This window comes from Canis lupus, chromosome 1 (genome assembly GCF_048164855.1).
Source record: "Canis lupus baileyi chromosome 1, mCanLup2.hap1, whole genome shotgun sequence".
Taxonomy (NCBI): Eukaryota; Metazoa; Chordata; class Mammalia; order Carnivora; family Canidae; genus Canis; species Canis lupus.
Window position 1 is genome coordinate 64994436 of NC_132838.1, and position 16072 is coordinate 65010507.

Below are 16072 nucleotides of genomic sequence, written 5' to 3' on the forward strand. Positions count from 1 at the left end.
GATGAGTTTAGCCCAGGTGGGAGTTTGCAGATTCTTCAAAAAATGGTGCTGGGAATAAAAGTGACTGAGAAAAAATACTTAATTCTCATAACATTACATACAAATGCTCAAGGCATTAAATTAAAACATAAAGTTGTAAAGAAAATGTAGGTCTTTAACTGATTTCTAGATGGCAAGTAATTTATATGAACAAAAGCAATAGACCCTTCTCCAAAAGTAAGTATCCAGTTTAAAAGAAAAAAACAACAACATGAAGTCTGGAACCAGAATTGAAGAAATACAAGTAGCCGATAAACATTTTTTTAAACATTTTATTTATTTATTCATGAGAGATTCAGAGAGAGAGGCAGAGACACAGGCAGAGGGAGAAGCAGGCTCCATGCAGGGAGCCTGACGTGGGACTCGATCCCGGGTCTCCAGGATCACGCTCTGGGCCAAAGACAGGCACTAAACTGCTGAGCCACCCAGAGATCCCCCGATAAACATTTTTTAAAATAGTCAATGCTATTTGTGGTCAGAGAGATGTAAATTAAAGTTTGAATACTCAACACTGGACTTTAATCCTACTGAGTGAATTAGAAATTTCATACAATTCTTTTGCAAAGAAATTGGATGGTAATGTGAAAGACATTTTAAAATATGAGAAATCTAGACTGACAATGGTTTATTCACAGGTATATTCTAAAATGACAGAAAAAGGAACAGAAAATTACATGACTATTTAAACAAGATATATATGGATATAATAGACTTGTTTCAGTTCTTGAGAATAGTATTTCAATGAATTGTTAATAATCTAAGAATAAGAGAGTATGTGCTTAATTCCTCAAAAAAGATTCAAAAGTAAAATTAAACATGTATTAAACATTGATTACATGGTTGAAATAAATTCATTACTTCCCAAAGAAAGAGCACATTGGTTCTTTGAGTTCTGTGATGTTTGGGGGGAAAAAAATCAGTGCTGTTACTTCGCAATCATGCTTCATTGTTATTATGAAAATATATTATTTTAAAAAGGAAACATGAATGAATGCACTGAGTGATGAATATAGGAAAAAACAGATTCCTTTAAAATATGCAGACTTGGGATCCCTGGGTGGCTCAGCGGTTTGGTGCCTGCCTTCAGCCCAGGGTGTGATCCTGGGGACCCGGGACCGAGTCCCACGTCGGGATCCCTGTATGGAGCCTGCTTCTCCCTCTGCCTCTCTCTCTCCCTGTGTCTCTCATGAATAAATAAATAAAATCTTTAAAAATAAATAAATAAATAAATAAATAAATAAATAAATAAATAAATAAAATTTTAAAAAAAATAAAATATGCAGGCTGGAGGTGTCTGAGGGGTTCAGTTGGTTACATGTCCGACTCTTGGTTTCAGCTCAGGTCATGACCTCAGGGTCCTGGGCTGAAGCCCTGCAGTGTGTCCTGCTCGGGGAGGAGTCTGCTTCTCCCTTTCCCTCTGCCCCTCCCCCTGCTCTCTTTCTCTTTCTCTTTTCCTTGCAAATAAATTAATCTTTAAAAAAATAAAATATGCAAGCCAGTGCATTCTAAACTCTTAAGCATAGCTTTCAGAATGTAGAAAATGTCATTGTTCGATAGGATTTCGTATTACTTCATTGGATCCTGTCATTGGCAAAAAATAAATAAATAAATAAATAAATAAATAAATAAATAAATAAATAAAACCCATGATTCGACATTGTGTCAATTAAAAAGTGATTTTTTAAAATTAGATATCAAAGATGGAATTTTCTCTCTGTCTGGTCATGGTTCCAAAGACCATTCCTTCAGCATAAAAAAATTTTAAAAGTTGATATTTTGACGAACTTCCAACAAATGGCAGCCTTGTGTTTTCTCTTTTATGGAATTGCTTATTCCAAATTACTGCCCTTACTTTGTCGAGTAGTGTTGCTGGTTCATCCCCACAAGGCCAAGCCCCTCTGTTCCTTGTCGTCTCCTGCTGTTTTGGCCTGTGCCCCCGTACCACCGGGTCACGTGCCTTCGGATCAAGATCACTACACAAGATGTTAACTACGATCCTCTCTTTTTCTGTGCTAGCGCCTTTCAAAGTTAGTGTAATGCTGACCGTGAGCTCTGCGCCCCGTTTATGCGGAACTAGTACTTGATCACTGCTCAGGTATTTATTTAGGAAGAAAGTGCCGGTTGATGCCATCCTTTGGCATCGTGAAGCGTTTAGCTTTCTTATCACTGCTTCCTTTTTTTCCTCTCCCTCACATTTTATTTTACTTTTTCCCTGGGACCAATGCAGACCTTCCAATTTATTTTTTAAATGCCTTTTGGCTACAGTTGACACACAACGTCACATCAGTTTCATGTGTATGACATAGTGATTCAGTCTCTCTGTACCTTATGCTGTGCTCACCACATGCGTAGCTGCCACCTGCCACCATACAACGCTCTGACAGGTATCACTGACTTATGCCCCGTTGCTATGCCTTTTATTCCTATGGCTTAATTCATCCCATAACTGGAAGCCTATATAACCCTCTCCCGTTCACCCATTTTGCCCATCCCACCCCCCACCTCCCCCATCCCCTCTGGCACATCAGTTTGCTCTCTGAACTTATTAAAATGATTCACTTGAATAACCTTCAAGGTACTGTATGTTTATTAGTAATTTTCTCTAACGATATTCATTTATTTATTTATATTTTTAGAGATATTTATGTATTTGAGAGAGAGAGAGCAGGGGGTTGGGGGGAGAGAGAGAATCCTCATGCAGATTCTCCACTGAGTGCAGAAGGGAATACGGGGCTCCATCCCAGGACCCTGAGATCATGACCTGAGCTGAAACCAAGAGTCAGACACTTAACCACCCGAGTCATCCAGGTGCCCCTCTAACAATATTCAAGCATCCCAGTTATAGTTCAGTTGGCTAGGTATTTGTATTATTACTTTTCTTTGGACCCAGGAAGTAAGTCAGTCACTTTTTCAGATATGGGCTTGGAGGTAGGCCCTCTGTAGCACCTGTTAGCTTTCCATTTTGTGAACTAATTAGATTTTCTCCTGCCAACCCAGAATGTGTCATTCCTTTGTTGATCTTTCAGAATCTTGAAAAATGAAAATGAAAGAGATCTAAAGGAAAAGCACAAAGATGACTGGTCCTGGTAGGAGAAAGTGAGCCAGAACTTTGGATTTTTTTTTTTTTTTTTTTGGTTATAAAGTTTCAGTGCTTTATGAAATGTTTGACTAATGTGCCCAGGACTTCTGTGGAGTTACTGAATTTACATAAGTATGTTTGTTCTACACCCGATACATTTCCTAAGAGAAATATTTGCCTTAATTATAATCAGACTTCTCAAAAAAACAATATACTCCATGGTATTGAAAAGCATTGCTGAAATTGTTGGATAAATTAGTTTTGAGACTCTAAATGGTTTTGTCTTTTGTTTTCCAGCTGGAAAATTATTCGTTGCACCTCTAATCCTGGTCTTGGGATTAGCACTAGGGGCCATAGCAGTTGTAATCGGTAAGAAACACTTAACATATCCTGAAATTATAATTTCCTAAGTGGCATAGAGAGAATATGAGTGTAAATGTAATAATATGAGTCAGTTACTAAGTGGATGTAACTGTCCCATGCCTGCCTTAGATAAACAATCATTGTAAGGTTTATAGATTCAGAAGAGTGTGTTTCATGTAGGGTGTATTTGCGTGACACTTCTGTGGTCTATAAAGACCTTGATTCGTGTATTTTATAAAGCATTGTTGATCCCCTTTCAATACCAAAGTTAATACAACTAGTATTTTAATAAAAGAGTGTAGTGGACTAGAACCTAGATTTTCCGATTCTGAGTTTAGGTTGGAGCATGAAGGAAAAGGACTCTGGTATACCCTTGGGTAATTGGGCTGTTCTAGTAAAAGGGTCCCTTGGCCAAAAAAGATACCTTCAATGTGGATGGGAACTGATACCCAACATAGACCACAGCACTGGCAAATGGAAAATGGATGAGTGATTTGTATAATTTTATTCATACAAGTATATTGACATACGTGTTTTAGAGCAGTGCATGCTGTAGAATAACCTTGAGGACTGGTTAAAACACAGGTTGCTGGTTTCTACCCTCAGTTTCTGATTCCGTACCAGGGCAGGGCCCATGGATTTCTAGTTCTGAGAAGATAACGGGTGACGCTGATGCTGCCAGTCCAGGGACCACACTTTGAGAACCATTGCTTTAGAGAATTTTAAATTCAGCGCTATAGATAGAGATTGTTTTTATGACTGTTCCCCACATAGTAGTCGGGATTTCTTTTTTCTATTCTAAATAAAACAAATATTCATATGTGAAGTTCTATTTAGCAAGCAATTTACATGTACAGGACACATAGAATTATACAGTAACTGGTATTCACGTCCTTACAATCTAGGAAGGACTTTAGGAGGTGGATAATCTTACTATTTACATTTAATGGTTGAGGAAACCAGGCTTACTAGGACTTCATATGTGGAATTGAAGAAGAACCAGGAATTGAACCTGGCATTTGGCTCTATGGCCCATATGCTATCCTGCCTGAAACCAAAGTGTCCTATCAGGCTGCAAATGATGCAACTAGAGATAGTAAAGAAGTCAAACCTAGGATTAGATATTTTGACAAAAAACACAATCCCGTGTTCAAACTGGTGTCATAGAGGCTCTTAGAAGGAGGAGAGAACCACAGAGAACTAACACAGAATGAAATGTTACAGAAGTAAAGAACACTTCATGACATAGGTATCTCCCCCCTGTTCATCTGTATGCATTGCTAAATGGCGATTATTTGTAAAAGACTGCAAGACAAAAAATGGAAAGTGGGAACTGTTCAACTATGTAAACCTAAATGCCTCTCCTCCTAATTTGTTTTTGTCTTTTCCCCCCTCAGGTTTATTTGTATTTCCTATCTATTGCCTTTGTAAAAAACAGAGAAAGAGATCACGGACAGGAATGCACTGGTAAAATGCGGATGATTTCATGTAACTAGGCCAGGCCGGGTAGGAGCCACACAGAATGGCACACTCATCTGAGAGTCACATCTTGAGAAACACTGCGTCCTGTCCCATCTCCCTGTGGTTCTCTGCAAGCCACAATGCCTCTCGTGCCGGTGCACTCCCTACATGGTATCCTGTCCTTTCCTTATACAGTTTGCTGCTTTTGAAAAATGGTCACTTTCATAGACTATAAATATCTGTATCATAGCTCTGACCTTCTTACTGGTTCTTGGAAGAAAATATTTTAATTAAGAACCAGTTATCCTCAGAATTGTCTGAGCATGCCTCTCTTAAGCGTTGTTTGGACCCTCTTTGTACCTAAACCTCCTTGCAGGCCCTCTTCTGAGACTTGGTGTGAATAGCTGAAATCATCCCACCTGTACAAACAAGCGAGGCCACTTTTCAGAAGATGAAGGCTCACCGTATGCGCCTGTCTTTACCTGGGGCCCAAGCAGTATAATTCCTCCATCCTTTGGATGCTGTAATTGTTAGAAATCTCAATGCCCAAAAGGGAACTAATGAAACAAAATTACTGAGAAGAATCATGAGTTACTGGAGTATATATGTGCAGGGGTGTGAATGTGTGTGAATATAAGTATATGTATTAAAACTAGGTCCAATAACCTTGTATTTGTCAACTTCTATGCCTCTACACTATTTTTCCATTTTTTCATAGACGTATTTAAAGAGGACAGTTCCTTTCTGGGCATATTTTGGTAATATGCTGAATTAAAGTCAATGTAGACAACAGTCTATTTTGATGTTGACCCTTTCTATTCCTTGCTCTCTCTCTCTCTCTCTCACATACACACACACACACACACACACACACACACATACACCAGAAATTTGTGCAAGGTCACCTCAAAGATCATCAAACTTTATTAACTGATGAAACTGATAGGCTGCTTTTAGGAAATTCTCAAGGCCAGAATGTTCAGTCTTTTCAGATCTTATATTTTGGCATACATGTTTTACTAAATGAACAAATCCTTCAGATGGGATTATTTAGTTTAAAAAACAAATTCGCTGTAGCAAAAACTGCTTAAGCCTTTAAACAAATCACTGTTCTAATTTTTTAATCAGCTTGTAATTACAGATAATTCTGCTTTAGGTCAAGTTGTGATAGTATTGGTAACCCCACTTACTACCCTCAGCTCTCTTTCTCTCTCTCTCTTTCTCTTTTTTATCTTTTTAACAGTCTCCAAGATTTTCATTTAAAAAAATACAGTTTTGAAGAGTTTTTCTTATGCTTACTGCTCAAATACTATCAAATGTGTTGATATCTTTATGGATGGAGTCATTTGAAAACACAACTTTTTGTGTTCATGGGTTTTTCTGAAATAGAAACAGTTTTGGAAAAATGAAGGAAATATCTTCAGGAAGTTTTACCAAACTGAGATGTCTTTAAAAAGTAGACAAGGATGAGCAACTGAACTATGTTATTCCTTTGTTTTCATCATGAAAGTTCATCAGAATAATGGGTAAAGACCCCTAAGAAGTCTGAAGTTTGTGCTTATCTCCAAATCCTTAGAATTACCCGTCTGCATCAATGTAGCATTATTTGTCAGCAGCCTTATCTGAATCATAATAAATTCTGTGATAAAACATGCATTAACATGGATAGTTTGTCTTGGGCTCTGAAATAGAAAAGTACTTATCATTTTTATTAGGCCTAAAAAGTCCATGATAGTGAAGTTTGCTTGCATGGATAATGAGCTAGCACAATTCCACTCCTTCTGAGTAACACTCAGAATAGCTATCCTGCGATTTCTGGACTAGTCTATGTTCAGGTAGAGGAGAGGGTGCCATTTATGACTCTACAATGGCATATTTCTAAAGCATGACACACTGCAAGAAAAAGTGATGCTCTAATTTCACGAATTCATCTTACCATTCATCCATCCATCCATCCATCCATCAAAGAAATAATTTTGAGTGCCTATTGTATCTGCTCCAGTATTAAAACAAGAGAATGAAAATTCCTATCCTAAATCCTTGTCATTCTGTCATAAAAGTGCTTAATTTTTGTAAATTCATTTTTTCTGGACTTACGTGTTAGCTTGACAATATGTGAATGTTATGAATTCTAAATCTAGTGGATATGTGTATGTATCGTGTGTGTGTGTATATATATGTAATCCTACATACACACATATATAATATTTCCTTAGCTGCATATAAATACAAATGCCACATACATATATACCAACTGGCTAAATAATATACTCTCTGGTCTTAGATAATCTATTTTCTTAGGTTACTGTATCTCTTGTCTTTGACCTACTCAGGGATTTTTATTCCTTCCTTTGAATAACTTATCTTTTGGAGATACTTTTATATTATTTAGAAACGTTCCAATTTCCCAGCTACAAACTGGTGTCTGTTATCAATGAAGGCTCTTTCACCAATGCTTGAGATACTGTACACAGTGTTGCACAGGGTTTTCATTTTTCTATTTCATAGATTTTTTTAAAATTAATGTATGCATTTTTCTCTTTCAAAGTTGGTATATATTGGGCTTTTCCCTGATAGTGACTTAAAATAGTAATTTGTAAACGTTTTTACTAAGTATTGTCAAGATCTTTAAAAAGAAAGAAGAAAATAAGAAGGATTATTTATATGTTGGTGCCAACATTGAACGTAAAACAGTAGTAACTTTTGGGATAAATTCTAAAAGCTACTTTAGAAGAAGAAGCGTACACATAAAATAAATAGCATTCTATCCAAAGCTTGTCACTTTTTATTGTAAATGTAATATATACTCCTTTAAAAAAATCAAACCCTATAAAATTATAAAATACAAATTCATCTTCTCTGCCCCACCCCTTATTTTCTAGGGGTAACCACTGTTAATGTTTTGATATGCATCCTTCCAGAAACTTTCTGCAAATATGTGTGTGTTTGTATATGTCCAATGTGTATTAGTTTTATACAAATAGAATAATAGTCTTAATGTTCTATGACTATTTTTCATTTATTATACATTAGTAGACACCTTTCCATAAGTGTTTAAATAGAGTTACCTCATTCTTTTGTAAATTACTACATATTCCATTGTGGGGCTATCCTTTACTTAATTAGTCCCTATTGAATGGACATTGAGATTGTTTTTACTTCTCTAGTACAAAGCATCAGCGAAGAACTTTTACATATATTTTTATCACTTTATGTACACATTTCCATAACTTTTGAAATTTGTTTTTTATAAGATATTTGTAATAAAATTTTACTGTGTTTTCAGTGAATGAAACCATATATTTGAGACCCTTTTCTTGGAGAAAAAGAAAGATTATGTAGGAGTTTTTAAAGAAAAGCATCTTTTGCAGGATAATTTCCCTCCTGCTTGATTAGCCAAATAAATATGTGGCCAAAACTCATAAAGGAAAGTCCATCTTATTCCAATAAAGAAAATGCAATGAGATGTCTATAAGATAATGTGGGATGCCTATAAGATCCATTGATATTTGGATTGCCCCTTTTTAAAATTTGAGGGATTTAAAGGAAATAGCTAAACTGATAATGTTTGGCACATTTTTAAAATACTATCCATGTTCATGCATGTTGCACCACAAAGGAACTTAATTATGCCATTGTGAGAAATAGGAAGCAATATATTGGAAATCATGAATGATCACAGTTATCTACAAAAAATAAATCTGATTATTTGTAAGGTTTGGTAGTTTGTTGGGATGCTTATAAGTCTGGAAGAACATGAAACACTCATTTTTTGAAGAATCCCAGAAGCTTCCTAAGACGTTCTGCATGTGGAGTTAAGAAGAGAAGAAGGGTCAAACCTTTTGGTACAAGCAACCGCTTGTTGCCACCACTTTGATTTTCTGATAGGTGCTATTGATGCTGAAGATAGAACAGACAGGAAAGCAATCAAAGATAATTAAACACAACAAGATCACAACCTTGTTATCTCTCACTGTGCTTTCTGGACTGTGGTATCAGGATTCAGCGGTGCCTATCTGGAAATGGCCTGTCCTCTGCCACCCACCATCTCTTGAGCCCCAAGCCCCTAGCTGAGCCTTTATCATTCAGTCCTACCACCCAAATATATGGCCCTTGGCTCCCCTAAAATATCATCAAACCACTGTAATCTTGTCCAGTCAGTCTGGCTTTTCTCCATTCCTCTGCTGACTCTAATTAGCTCCTCTTCACTGCAAAAGAGGAGGAAAAATGAGACAGGTGAGAAGCTCGCTCTGGCACGTGCAAACCATCAATATACCTTCTTGAGCTTCGTCAAATTAAGTCCATCTGCCAAGACATTGATCCAGCTTCTCCCTTGTCAAACATCGCAGTTGTGTTTAACATTTGACTTTATGCTGCCTGTTAAATTTATAATTATAGAAAAAGCTAGTGGCCTAAATGAGATTGACATCCTTCATTAAGTACATTTTTTTAAATCATGCCAAAAGCCATTTTATTTTTTAATTTTATAGCAAACTGCCCATATGCCTTAATGTGAGTCTTTACAATGGATTACATGCATATCTTTTTTTACCTGCTGCTGAAATCTATCCGAGTTATTGAAAGTAATTTTTCTTGTTGTCAGCTTTATTGTTTTGTGTTAAAGTCTATTATAAATATAGCCTTAAAATTCAATAATGCACTTTAAAATACTTGTGCCATTTAAGTAATTTGACAGAATTAAAAAAGGGGTTACATATATTTTGATGGAGACAGTAGAATGACAGTATTAGTAAATATAAGTCACCTCTTTAAATTTGGGGTGAGGAGGAGGGTAGAAATCAGAGCCAAAAATTTAAAACAAGTAAAATATCCTCAGAAAAAAAAACATAGCTAAGTTCCTGAAATTACACTAATTCTAAAAATTGATATCAGGAGCTCAAACATAACAGGTAATTAATAAATGTTACCTAATAACCTAGCTGTAATGTTTGTTAAAATCTTAAGTTCACTTCTACGGCATTTTAACTTCATTTTCATTTTTCATGAAAACTATAAAAATTCCACTGGCTAGAAACTAGTAGTAAATCAAAACTATCACCAACAGCCACCTTGAGCATTATTTTTTAAAATTTCTGTAATTTAATTATGATCTCCTTCCTCTGGAAAATAAGTTGCAAAATCCCATTTTTAATACATACATCTAAATTATATATAAAACTGAAATAACTTTAGAGAAGCATTAACACGTGGTCTGAACCAGAGTTCTAAACTTTGGGATTTATTCAGGATTGTGAAATGTGACCTTTTCAAATGCAAACCGATGATGCAAATCCTCAAAGGAGAAATGCAGTAGAGCTCCTTTATAACTCTGGGTCTGAGGATGGGGCTAATACACATTTTATAGCCAATTGTGAATGTGGGACTGCTACTGTAGATCCCTGTTACGAGAGTAGTACTTTAGCCGACTTTATCAAAATCCAAGAAGTAGAGAGTCACATAGTGTGAGACTTGTAATTGTCTGTTTGGAGCATTAGCTGAAGCCGTCATAAATCACACAGCTCTTAGATCCTGGTACTGATTGCCAATTATAGAAGGATGTAATTACGTGTATCACGATCTATATTATTTTTAATTTTTATTTATGTTTTGGCTAAAAAAGTGACTTTTTTGAGAATAATATTACTTTAAAGGCAAAAAAAATTATTTTTTAAATACACAAAATATTACCACTGCCTCTTTGTCACTTCCTTTCAGCTTATAAAAGAAATTTAATTAGGTATATTTAACTCTGCAGCACTTAAGTCATACAGACTTACTGGCATAGAAAATATTTTTGTTTTTCAAGTTTATCCCACATTTTTGTCACTGTTTTATTTTTGTCACTGTCATTATTAAGTGACTTTCTTCCCTGTTTTTGAAGTAATGCTCATATACTTCAACATGAAGTTCCCGTTTTCTTTAGATTTCCTAGTAATCTAGGTTTTTCCCTCTTCTGTCCCCTTCCCGTCTTGGCCAACTGTGGATTAAATTCCATCTCACTAACTCTGTTGACTAGTGAAATGAAATTCAAATTCTGAAAGGACTCCATAGTTTGGCTCTGGTAGTAAATTCACCTTGGCGTACTTTGTAAATTGAAATATGTGAGGAGCACCCCTCTTCTTGATGGGATTTGGAGACCCCTGCCTAGCCCCTCTGACAAGAAATAAAATGAACAGATGTCAATTGGATCAGAGAGCCTATAATACTCTAAGACCAAGCTTCAGAAATTGCTTCATGAATGTTGTAAAGTCAGTGTTGTGTTTGCTTATTAATTGGACAGAGAGCGCATGTGGATATTCATCAGACCTGATCCCAAGTCCTTTATGATTCATCCAAAATGGCCACGTGTCTGGTTTTGGGTCTTTGTGTCAGCAAAAAGTCCTACAGCTTGGACTTGGGACTGGCTTTAAGTAGTATAGCATTTGTATATAAGATTTGAGCACGGGTTCATACTCCGTGAACATTATTAGACATTTTGATAATATAAAGTAGTAACATTGAATGTACGTGACATTAGCCTTATTCTAGAGAAACCATTTGTCATTTGCAAATGTTCAACATCTTCAGTGATACGATTTAGGTATAAGTAACATTCAGGTATATTTAGCATAGTTTGGGTATATGTTATGGAAGAGTCCAAGGGAAAGTCAAACTTGGGTGTTAAGGGCCCCAGTAATTGTTGAAATAATGTTATTTCCGATTTCTCCTTCTAGCTGAGATCCTGTGCTGTTGATCATCAGTTCCCTGGGAAGTTGTTAGGTATTCACCTAATGAAATCGTCTCAATAATCCAGTCAAATTCTTAAAAATAATATTTTTTCATTAACATATTACTTCCTCTATGTCCAAATATACTTTAACTGCTTCTTTCAAGTAAAAACTATCTAAATGTTTTATATATTTGAATTTTTTAGTTTTTAAAAAATAGGTGTGCTTTATAAAGAAAATTCTAGACCAAGTATCATGAGTTTTTATCAGCTGACTACAAACATTTTCCCTCAGGCCCCTTTTTTAAGTTTCATATGGCAATGCTTTAATTTTGTTATTAGAACATTTTCATCATAATTAAAATTCTGTATATGGCATTGAAAAGAATAGACCAATCATATTTCTTATGACCCAGAACAGTAATTGGTTTATATATGCACATTACCATGTACCTTGACAAGAACAACGTCTTATAGATTTTTAATGTAAAAATTAATTGGCAAACTTGTTGCTTATTTGAAATCAATTATTAATAAGTAGTAAATTCTGAAAGATCACAGAAATAATGTGTAGAAGGAACACAACAGTGGCATTAAAATGTTAATACATTATTAAGAAACTACAAGTTGGTTTTGTTTTTATTTTAAATAAAATTGGGCATGAGATATATTCATGAAACAAATATATTTATATGTGTATATCTATTGCAAAACTATGGGGCAATTAAATTATTCATATTCTCTTTTTTCAAAAGAGTGTAAAATGCTAAAAAATAAATTTCAGTGTTTAATCTGTTATTGCTATATATTCAGAAATTACAGCTCTAGATATAGCCATTTCCCATTCGAATTATCATAATATGTCCCATTTTAATTATATTCTCATGAACAATAGCAAAGGAGAAGAAATTTCTTAATTTTAAAATGAACGACTCTCACTAGTGGTTTCTAACGATCTTGTCCATCATTTCATTAAATTGTGTATTTTTTGTTTTCTGTAAAATTTGTAACCAATTTCCAGGTAATATAAATTACAATATTTCTCATGTTTAAAATGAGCCTAGCTGAAAAGAGATTTTCTCTTTCAATGATATTGGAAAATGTGTATGTGGTTTTATTTTTTAACTTTTTCTACATTTCATTTGTCATACTATTAACTTTGGTATTCATAAAACTATGTGGAGGAAACTATTTTGAGTATATTTTTTAAAAGAGGCAGGAGAAATAAAATGAGAAACTAGATGGTAATACTATGTAGAGATCCCTGAAAGAGAATTGGAATAGGAAGTAACAGATCCCATTGAGGTGAAAATGTTGGAAAATAGGGAGTATTCGAAGACTTTAACTTCTTACATTGTTAGAGTAATCAGCTTATTTCCAAATGAATATTTCCTGCTGTTGGCTCCATGAGTTGTGATTTTTGTATAATATATAATTTCCCCCCCTACCGTTTCAATGTTTATGCATTAATTACTGAAAAGAAAGTAAGGAATGGGGAATAAATTCCCTTTTCCAATAGCACTAATGTATACTTCCTTAACCTTCCATATGGTGCTTTGTGTGATGAGAGTATATAACATTTATATATGTTATTAGTGCCTTATTTTTTTCACTTGACTTTATTTCTTACCTAAAGAGCCATATATTTTTTGTGAGTGTTCCTTGGCCCCTGTATTTAAAGTGCTGATGAGACAGTGTATCTTTAGTCTTGTATATAGGCTGCATTTGCTACCTTAACCCACTGTATTATCTCTGGAACAGCAGGTTAGCCAATATATTTTTCTTAAATTCAGTGTTTATTTTTAAGCTAAAGAATTTTTTAAAAGGGTATTAAACATCATAATTTGAAGACGTTATTATTGAAATGTACTTTTAAACTGCAAAAAAAAAAAAAAAGGAATGCTGATTATTAAAATTTGAAACGTAGGTTGGAATGGCTGTCAGCCTTTATAGCTCCAATTAGGACAAAACTACTTTACAGAAAAGCATTAAAAATAAAAGTAAATATATGGAGCTTCAGGAATTTGATCTGTTTCCTACAGCTTGTCTTTGGCAATATGTTATTTGTAATCTACGTCTACACAGATGTGGAACCACATGGTGTTTGGCTATATACATGTAATCATTCACAGTGGGCTTTATCAATACCAAGATATTTTGTATAATGTTATTTTGCTCTTCTTGGTCTTTGCTTTTATGTTAGCTTTATATAAAAAGCCGGTTTTGTTGTATTCTTCATGTATCATAGTATATAATTGAACTTTTCCTGATGAATGTATGGTGAATAATTAAAATAAATCATGTGCTTAGAAAAGACAAAGACACAGGTTTTATATGAAAATATGTGTACATATTTGACAAAGATAAAAAGAGGAAAAGAATCTTCCTGCCAACAGATATGTCCTGCTGGACAGGACTTGGAAATTAACAGATTTTTTTTTTTAAGCAGTAAAATTTAAAAATCTATTACCTCAAGAATTTTCAGTGGATACGTGTCAGTGTACTGCTCCTTGTTAGCAAATACAGTCTCACTTGCTGCTGGCAGTAAAAACAACCCAAGTGTCAGATCACACAAATTTTAGGGGCAAATCTTTCAAAAGGTGGATACTTTGTAATATTCTGGAGTCAAATTTTGGACTTTTGGTCATGTCCCTATGGCCTTTTGTTGTGGTTGGGCTTTTTTTTTTTTTTTTTTTTATTGTTTTTGGTTGGTTGGTTTAGAATGGAAGGATAATCTTAATTATGAGATCAGATCTCATGGAAGGATATAATGACACTCTACTTGGATGAAAACTGTAATGGGAATCAACTATTTTTATTGTCACTGTATGAGCTGTTGTATGGATTCCTGTGGAGTGCTGTTTACTCGCATGATGTGTGTGATACATCATGCAACGTCATCTAGCAATGCTTAATAAACGTTTTTAAAAGAGAAGACTCTTGTCCTTTTTTCAGTACATTTGGAATTTAAAGAAATGAAAAGGTAAAATTTGACAGCGGCAAGATTATTTTCTCTCTGACTTATTCATTCATTGAAAATCCATTCAATATTATTTATTCAGTTAATTTTTTTTTCAGTAAACATGTACTGAGCTCCTGCTGTGCTATAAAAATCACCGCACATGCATTTAGGAGAAGGCCAGGCTCCAACACTGGTGCCAGGCAAGGGTTTCGACAATGGATTTCTATCTTGAATTCTTTGACTAATTTGGTTGGTGATACTAGGTTAGCCACATACCTAAAATAAGGAGTGCAATGGCGATCTCTAAGGTCTCTTTCAGCAGTTCAATTTGGATCTGTGTAACTGATTTTTAAAGTTAGTTCAAATGATCCAATTCTAGCCTTTCTCCAACCCGGAAAGACCATGTCAAGTGCCTGTGTCTTTCTACAGGCTGGTTCCCTATCTTCTCCTGCTCCACTGAACATCTTCTCCTCCATGCTCCTCAGGCCCAGCATCCTCTCCCACAGAATACCATCCTGGCCGTGCCACATGGGACACATCACCGTGGCCTCCACTGTTGAACATTCTTTGCAAATCACTACTGAACACAGCACTTTGTATTTGTTTCCCAGCGCTGACATAACAAAGTACCACAAGCTGGATGGCATAAAACAACAGAAACGTATCCTCTCACATTTCTGGAGACCGAAGTACAAAATTAAAGCTTCAGTGGGTTGGTTCCTTCTGGAGGCCCTGAGGAAGACTGTTTCATGCCTCTCTCTCGTGTCCGGTAGTTGCCAGCAATCCTTGGTATTCTTTGACTTGTGTTGTCTTCTCTTCAGTCATTGGATTCAAGGCCCACTCTTGTCTAGTACGGCCTTTTAGGGGGCCGAATTGTATCCCCCAAAATTCACAGGTTGAAATCCTAACCCCCAGCACCTTAGAATGAGACCGTATTTGGAGGTACAGCTTATAATGAGGTAATTAAGGTAAAATGAAATCATATGGGTGGGTCCTAATCCAACATGAAATAAAATTAGAGCAACATGATGACATCTTGCTGCTTCCTTGCCAGCCAGGAGGAGACTACAACCCTATGGTTATCAGACTGAATATAAGACACTTAATTAAATTTTAGTTTTAGATGAACTACCATTACTTTTAGTATAAATATGTTTCAAATATTTAATTTATGATATATATTATACATATCCTATATCATATATATGTGTCCCCTTATGCATATGTATATACATGTATAAATATGCATACCATGCATAATAGAAAGAACATAGACATTTGATCCAGATAGACAAGTTACAAATTTAGGCTCTCCTTTTTAGCTCAGGGAACTAGAAGTTACTTAACCTCTTTGCACCTCAAATTCTTCATCTGTAAAATTAGAATACGCTTACCTAGAAGGGTTGTTGCAGGATTAAAATGCCTGGTAGGTGGTGCCTCAGTAATTAGAACACTGTCTGAT

General features: G+C 35.3%; 1 protein-coding gene across 1 annotated transcript in view; it reads left to right on the forward strand.

Moving 5' to 3' along the window:
- Positions 1 to 14583, forward strand: part of RNF217 (ring finger protein 217) — a 132433-nt gene extending 117850 nt beyond the window's left edge. Inside the window, exons 5-6 of the mRNA XM_072777346.1 lie at positions 3416 to 3487; positions 4879 to 14583. Coding sequence (XP_072633447.1) covers positions 3416 to 3487; positions 4879 to 4952 — 146 coding nt within the window. The 3' untranslated portion in view covers positions 4953 to 14583. The remainder of the gene's footprint in view (positions 1 to 3415; positions 3488 to 4878) is intronic.
- The last annotated feature ends 1489 nt before the right edge of the window (positions 14584 to 16072 follow it).